General features: G+C 68.9%; 2 protein-coding genes across 2 annotated transcripts in view; both read right to left on the bottom strand.

Annotated features, from left to right (window-relative positions):
- H696_01790 (serine/threonine protein kinase) overlaps window positions 1-2,091 on the bottom strand; it is a gene marked incomplete at its 3' end in the record, with an annotated part of 8,622 nt that extends 6,531 nt beyond the window's left edge. The window contains exons 1-4 of the mRNA XM_009495698.1: window positions 1,880-2,091; window positions 771-1,757; window positions 506-605; window positions 62-378 (exon numbers count right to left, since the gene is read on the bottom strand). Coding sequence (XP_009493973.1) covers window positions 62-378; window positions 506-605; window positions 771-1,757; window positions 1,880-1,986 — 1,511 coding nt within the window. The 5' untranslated portion in view covers window positions 1,987-2,091. The remainder of the gene's footprint in view (window positions 1-61; window positions 379-505; window positions 606-770; window positions 1,758-1,879) is intronic.
- Window positions 2,092-2,833: 742 nt separating this feature from the next.
- On the bottom strand, window positions 2,834-7,620 carry H696_01789 (hypothetical protein). Its single transcript, XM_009495697.1, has one exon. It carries the CDS (start codon window positions 7,576-7,578, stop codon window positions 3,409-3,411), a length of 4,170 nt encoding a protein of 1,389 aa, XP_009493972.1. The 5' UTR covers window positions 7,579-7,620; the 3' UTR covers window positions 2,834-3,408.
- Between the last annotated feature and the right edge of the window lie 9 nt (window positions 7,621-7,629).

The following is a 7,629-nucleotide window of genomic DNA, read 5'->3' as shown; positions in this document are numbered from 1 at the left end:
GAGGAGCGGAGGAGCGGAGGAGCAGAGGAGCGGAGGAGAGGGCCGTCGCCTTGTAACGCACTCCGCAAGAAGGTGATCCGGCGAATAGACGCCCATGCGATAATCCAGCATCTGGCGCAGGGTAAAGAGCGGCCGACCATCCAGCCAAAGCTGGGCGATGACGCAGCCAATGCTGAAGATATCCACCGCGTGGGGGTTGGCTGCCAGGTCGGGATTGACGGCGCTGATGGTTTCGAAGGGGCTGGCATGGGGACGCAGCAGGCTGTCATAGATCTTGCGAGAGAGGAATCGCTCGGGGGCGATGTTGCATACGTCCAGTTCCTGGCTCTGGAAGAAGAACAGATAGTCGCTGGGGTTGTCCTCCGGGAGGAAGAAGGGCTACGCGAGGGCGTCCAAAGAAGAAGGGGATGGGGGGGGGGGAGGGAAAGAGTAAGAGCGAAAGCTTGACCAGTGAGGAAGGGGGTATGGACGGGAACGGGCGCGAAGCAGAAGCCGGAGGAGGAACCTTATAGGATGCCGAGAAATCCGACAGGATGACCAGATCCCACGAAGTGAGCAAGATATTCTGCAGCTTGATGTCACCGTGGATGACCTTGAGCGTGGAGCTGGCTCGCGAGCAAGGCAGAAGCGGAGGGGGAGAGAGGGAAGAATGATGGGGAAGAAAGCCGGTCAGGGGACACACCAGAGAAAGACAGAGGGAGAGGGGCGGAGGGAGGGAAGGAGGACAAAGGGGAAGGAGCAGGCCCCTCGCCCACATGGCCAGGACACACCTGTCCCGCAGGAGGGAGATCATTTGGAAGGAGATATAAAGCTTCTCGATGGGCTCCAAGACAGGCTGCGAGTCGATGCGCTCGCGCAAGTTCGTATGGGTAAAGGGCCGGAAGCCGAGAAGCAGGCCGCCAAGTGGGTCCTGTGAGTCGCCGACCGTCAGCCCAGCCCCGGAGGCCGGGGCACTCGGCACCGGCAGCAAGGTCATCGACCGGGTGCGCTCCCCGGGGTTGAGGTCCGTCAGGTCGCCGGCCATCGGCAGGGGCGTTCCATCCGGCCCGACTGGCCATTCAACTGACCCGACAGACAGGGCCGAGTGCGCCGCCTGGGCGCTGCCCACCGATAGACGCTGCGCCCCGGCGGTGGACGGGCCACCGGACCCGGCCAGGAGCGCCGCCGGCGGCAGATCGCTCATGGACACATTGGACGATCGACCGAGGGTGCCCCCGGAAAAGACAGCCCCAGCCCCGGCTGTCGAGGAGGAAGAGGAAGAGGACAGGGGAGCGCTCGAGCCCATGGCAGTGGCTGCCGTTGCCGCGGGGGCAAGCCCCACCCCCGAGGCAAGGAGCACCAGGTCCAGGGGCGTACTCACCGGCAAGGCGAGCTCATGCTCCAGCAGGGCCTGCGTCAGCTGGCTGTCCAAGTCCACCAGGCTGGTGGGCAGCAGGCAGGGCGACCCGGCGGCAGGGTTCGCCGACGACACCGAGCACAGCAGGGTCATGGTCTGGCGAAAGCGCGCGATGGTGGGCACATATTCCGCCAGCGACACGAGGCGCTGCTTGGCGAAGAACTTCACCACCACCGGCTGATTGATGTGGCTGGACTGCTGGCGCAGCCCCTGCAGGGCCTGCAGGTGGCGCCGGTAAAGAGGCACATCGGCCGCGAGCCCGGCATTGGCCAGCAATTGCAGGTCCTCGGCCGGGGGGCCAGGCTCGCCGGCCAACTCCAATAGGGGCCGATAATTGGGGTAGACAATGGCGAGGAGGAGCCTTGACAGAGTGGCGGCAGGGGGGAGGAGGGGGGGGGGGAGGAGAGTCAGCCGACCTGAAACAAGAGGGCGAGGATGGACGGCCAGGGGGAGGAGGGGCGGGAAGCCCCAGCAGCGACATACCGGTTGTCCGTGAGCACGGTGGCATTCTCCGCAAGGAAGAGACGCCGGAACTCGGACTTGTCAAAAGCCGGCCCCCGGGCATGGCTGATGGAGATGGAGTTCCCCATGGCGGCAGGGGGGCGAAGTGGGAGAGGGAAGGGCGGGCGGCGGAAGAAAAGAGAGCAGTGAAGGCAGCCGGGGAGGAGAACGAGGCAGAACGGGAGGGAGGGGGGGGGGGGGGGAGAGGGCTTGGTTTCCGGTCCGCTCGGACCGCCACTGTCAAGGTTGCCAAAATGGCCCGTCTCCTCCTCCGAGAGAAGACACCACTCCACAAGAGTGGGCAGATTCGCGGTGCGGCCCTGCGCCGAAAAAAAAAAAAGCAAGCCCGACCGTCGGACGCCCACTCGCCTGGCTGCTCTCTCTCTCTCTCTCTCCGGGTTCGGGGCAAACCTTTTGATGTTGTTTTATGCCCCGGGTAGCGGCCGACACCCCCCCGCCCCCACCTCCAGGGGGAAGGGCCCCCCCCCCCCCCCCCCCGCCTACCATTTCAATACACCAGACACAGGTCTCCGAGCTTGATGGGTGTGCGTCCACGCCCGCGGCTTTCGCGGCATTCGGGGCCCGCGCTCCAAAGAGCCTGCCCCCCAGGAGGACGGTCGTCTTCAAAGTCGTTGTGTGCACAATATGCACATTCAAGACACAACACACACACACACTCTTCGGCGCAAGGAGCCAGGGGCGCGCCGATTGGGATGTTCATGTGACATTCTCACATGAGCGGCCCATCACACACCTGCAGAGTTGGCTCTTGGTCGCCGATGCGGGCTGTGCCGCAACCCGGTCCTAATCCTGCGCACCCTGGCCTGCCGGGCGCGAGGCGAAGGTCCGGAGAGCATGCCCCTCCTCTTGAAGGCCGCCCACGCTCGAGGCTACCCTTTTCTTCGACGAGGGGTATGTATCGTGCTTTCTTTCCCTCTTTATTCCCCCTCCCTCCCCCTTTCCGCGATCTCCTCCCGTGGGTCGTCGCCCTTGATGTGCCCTTTCCGCCACCCCCCACCCGTGCCCCCTCTTCCTGGCTGGAGCACCACATCTGGCGCCCCCTCCCCCTCCCCCTCCCCTTTCGCTGGCATTATGGGCGACTATCTGCTCGGTAACTAAGCTGTTTATTCGGGCTCTCGGACTTTCGAGAGGAACGACACACAGGCACCCACGCGCGCACATGCCCTCCACACCACACCGGAGGTATGCACGCAGGGCGCAAAAGAGGGAGAAAAACAATGGAACGGGAAAGAAATTCGAGGAAAAGAAAACGAAGCTAAAACAAGGCGCGGCCGGTGCACCGGGGAGGGGCGCCCCGGGGGCCGAGAGCCGGCGGGCATGTGGTAGCCAACCTGCTTCCCCGCCTGCCGGCCGGCCGGCCGCTGGACACGGAGAATAGGAGCATGCACATGCTTGCGCATGGGCGTGCACATTTGCTCGTTCATACGTTGACACCCGAGGCGGCATCACCTACGTACATCCCCCCCCCTAAGGGCATCTCTGCTTGCCTTTTAGACACGACCAAAGTCCAGGACCAGGCGCCCGCCCTCCGACAGCGGCGCCACAGGGGCACCCTGGCGCTGCTGCTGGGCCTGCTGCTGCTGCTGCTGCTGCTGCTGCTGCTGCTGCTGCTGCTGGTCGGTGGTGCCGAGGGTGCTCTTGAGGATCGAGCGCCAGGAGCGCGTCACGAAGTTGCCCTGGTCAGCAATGGTATCGGTCGCGGCGGCGGCGGCGGCGCCACGCTGGCCGATGGTCTTGGCCGCCGGGGGAGGAGGCGCGTCGGTCGGCTTGGACGCGGGGCACTCGAACATGGCCTCGACGGCCTGGTCGAGGCCGGCCGCCGTGGCCGAGGCACCCGCAGCAGCCCCGGCGGAAGAGGCCTTCCGCGTGCCGGCGGCCGCACGACCAACATTGGAGCTGACACGGACACGGCCGGACCCGACACCGAGCGCGGCCGACGCATTCGCGTTGGCCCCACTGCCGAAGGCGTCCACCAGATGCTGGTACACACGGCCGACAGCCCGGGCGCGATCTGCCTCGGTCTGGCTCAGCGCCGACCCGGTCGACTCGCCGGCCAGGAAGCGGTCCATCTCCATTTGGCGCTCCTCGGCCATGCGCTCCAGGTCACTGACGCGCACGACCGCCTCATCGATGGTCGAAATGCGGAAGCAGTTGGCCCGGCAGGCGAAGTCCAGCATGGCCAAACGCTCGAAGCGGCTCTGGCAATTGATGATGCACTCCTCGAGCATGGTGACATTCAGGCGCATCGGGCACGGGGGCATCGGGTTGACCAGGGGAATGGGCACCGTGCACCGGAGCAGGGCCGCAAGCGGCTCGAGCACCGAGATGCACTTGTTGTCACGCAGGCACTTGGTCTGCTCGGTCTGCTGGCGGGAGATCCGCAGGGCCGGCAGGTTGGGCAGGTCGGTGCGGCGGGTGGCCGCGGCGCGAGCCCCGGCGGCCGCACTCTCGGCCGCCAGGCTGGCCACCCGATCGGTGAAGGCCGCATAGCTGCCATCCAGCACGCGCGACCCGGCCACGATGAGCCACGTCTGCAGGCTGCTGTCCTCGCCGTTGGCCGCTTCGAACAGGCCATCCTCATTGCGGACGAGGCCGCCATCGGCAAAGATGGCCAGGTAACCGTCGCCCTTGCGCACCAGGGCCCAGCCATTGAGCACGGCCACCGACGAGTGGTCGATGGTGAACTCGTCCAGATCGGCCGTGTTCAAGTGCAGGAGCAGCTTGGCCGGCGGCGGCGAGGGCGGCGGCGTGTCTCCGCCACCGTGGCCCGGGCAGGCATTCAGCTCGGCCAGGGTCTCATCGACCATGTCCTTGGTGGTGGCCTGCTTCTTGGTGGCGGCCGCGGAGGCGGTGCTCCCGGGCAGGGTTTCGGCCGCACCCTCGACCAGGCTCCGGAGCAGGCCCTCCATCGAGGGGAGGACATGCACCCGGTCGGCGGCCTCCCCCGCGCGAGCGGCGGAAGCCACGTCCGCCCCGGCCAGGACTCCCTCGGCCAGGGTGTCGGCATCGACGCCGGTCAGGACGCGCACCACGCGGCCCTGCTGCTCGATGAGGGTCCGAGCGGCCGGCGGGTCGGTGGCACCATTGTCAGGGTCGCCCCCGCCATTGCCACCCTTGTTGCCGGGGCAGGCGGCCTGCTGGGCCGAGGCCACCTGCTGCAGGAGGGCCACGTCGGCGAAGCCACGCGCACGGTCGCCCAACTGCGCGGCCACCAGGACCCCGGCCAGCACCGGCACCCGCTGGGATGCCTCGTAGGCGGGGGATTGGATGCGCACGCTGTCCGCACGGAAGGTGCTGACGCTGCCGCTGTCCAGCAGGCGCCCGGCGCTCGGCGGCGGGGCGGTGTCCTTGTTGCCGGGGTTGTTGGCTCCGGCCTTGGCCGATGCCGGGGGCGGCGACGGCGGGCAGGCCGCCTCCTCGGCCCCCTGGCCGACGCGCTGCAGGCGCTGCGCCCCGAGGCGCACCAGGGCCGACAGGTTTTCCGACACCAGGCGCAGGCCCTTCATCTGCTCGGAGAGGAACCGCGCAGCCGGGGAGATCGGCACAGCTTGGGCATTGCCGGCCCCGGTGTTGCCGGAGCCAGCCACCGTCAGCATGGCTTGCATGGCGGCATACTGCTCATTGTCGGCCTTCTGGGCCCACACATCGTGGTCCAGTCGACGCAGGGCGCCATCCACGGCGGCGGCCGAGTCCAGCAGCTGGGCGAACGACTGGACCGAGTCGCCGGCCACCACGACCTCGGCCGCGGCATTCTCATTGCCCAGGACATAGGCATCGATGGCGTAGCTCTGCGGCAGGAAGATGGCCGCGGCCGAGGTGGCTGGCCCGACGGCGGCCGGGTCCAGGACCGACACGCCGCTGGGGTTGGTGTCCTGGCGCCGGGACGACGCGAAGACCACCGAGGCCCCGGTGCTGCGAGCGCTGGCCGCGATGGCCGCCAGCACGTCGCTGGAGGGGCAGTAGACGCCGGCCCGCTGGGCCAGGGCGATGGCCAGCGAGTCGGAGCCCACGCGCACCGCATCCACATCCAGCAGGCAGGAGGCCGTCTCGCCCGGGGCATGGGTGCCGGCGCCGACGGAGGAGGCACCGCAATCGGCCACGGTGGCCGCCCCGCCCACCAGCCAGGCCACCGCATCACCCGGGGCCGGGTCGGCGACCGACATGAACCGGCCGCCGGCCATGCGCTCGACCAGGGCATAGTCCAGGGCCATGCGAGCCATGCGGGCGACACGCTGCTCGCCCACCCGGGCGGCCGTCTCGGCCACCAGGGTCAGGGCGTCGATCTCGGTGGCGGTCAGGCCACCCTGGCCGACGCGCTGGCGGATGGCACGCAGCATCGGCCGGGCCAGCTGGCGCGGATCCAGGCCGGGCTGCTGGTCATCGGCCGTGGTGGCCTCCGGTGCGTCCTGGTTGGTGGTGGGCCAGCGGGAGCCGGGGCCGAAGCGCGGCCGGGGCGGCTGCGTCGGGGCCGGGGTCGGCTGGAAGGGCCGGAAGCGGGGCGGCGGGGTCGGCGGCTCGGTCGGGCCAATGCGCGGCCGGAGGGTCGGCAGGGTCGGCAGCGGCGGCAGGGTCGGCAGCGGCGGGAAGAGCTGGCACAGGAACTTCCCGAGCACGAGGCCATCTTGGCGCAAATGGTCGGCCGTTTGCTGGGTCTCCTGGTACATCCAGGGCAGGCGGTGGGCCATGACATAATCCACGGCCTGGTTCATGAAAGTGAAGGCAGCGGCCCGGCTGGCCAGCATCTGGTCGGCCAGGGTGCCGACCTCCGGGGCCGGGCACTCCTCGGCCGTGGCGGTGGCATGCAGGCCGTCATCACCATCACCATCTCCCCAGGTGGGCATGGGGAAGGGCACATTGGGGTCGGTGTAGTCCGGGGCCCCGGCGGCGCCGGGCTTCGGCCAGCCCGAGGGGACCGGCAGATCATGGACCCAATCCGGGACCTTGACCCCCGGGGGCATGGTGGGCTTGGGCCGGCCCGGGGGCCAGGTGGGCATCTCCTCCGGCATGGTGGGCTTGGGCCGGCCCGGGGGCCAGGTGGGCATTTCCTCCGGCAGCTCCTTGGGGAAGTCCTTGGGCAGCTGGCTGGGGATCTTGACGCCCGGGGGGAGCTTGACTCCGGGCGGGAGCTTGCTTTGCGGCGGGGGCATCGGGCCGCGCATCGACCCGGGGGCCTGGGCAAGGGCCCGGGCAGCGCGCTTCCGAGCGAGGGTCTCGATGAGGGCCCGCTCGAGAGCCGGCTCGGTAGACCGGCCGGCGGCAATCGGCACGCCGCCGGCCCCGGTGCCGGAGCCTCCATTGGACGAAAGCAGCAGCACGCGCATGGACAGGAGTTGGAGCTGTTCCTGCTCCTCCTGGCCCATGATCCCGGGGGTGGCGGCATCCTCGGCCTTCAGCTGACGCTCAAGCAGCCCAGCCAGCTGGTCGCCAAGCCCGGCCAGGTGGCTGATCGGGTGGCGGCCGGTGGTGGCGTCGGTGGCGCGCAGGCTGTCCTGGGCCAGGGCCGACCACACCCGGGCCAGGGTGCCCGGCACGTCGACGGGCTCCGAGGGGGCCTCAGTTGGAGGCACAGGCGCCTCGGTCGGCATGGTGGGCTCGCTGGTAGGGACGTTGGGTGCCTCAGTCGGAGCATGGTGGCCGCCACGGTGGTGGCCGGGGGTCATGGCACCGCCGGCATTGTTGTGGTGGTTGCCGCCGTGGTGGCCCGGGGTGGT

The sequence above is a fragment of the Fonticula alba genome (assembly GCF_000388065.1).
Source record: "Fonticula alba strain ATCC 38817 unplaced genomic scaffold supercont2.2, whole genome shotgun sequence".
In the NCBI taxonomy this organism is placed as follows: domain Eukaryota; order Rotosphaerida; family Fonticulaceae; genus Fonticula; species Fonticula alba.
This window is presented reverse-complemented; position numbering and strand designations above follow the sequence as displayed.

Coding starts and splice junctions, on each gene's coding strand:
- H696_01789 (XM_009495697.1), bottom strand. CDS start 7,578: ATGACCCCCGGCCACCACCGTGGCGGCCACCATGCTCCGACTGAGGCA.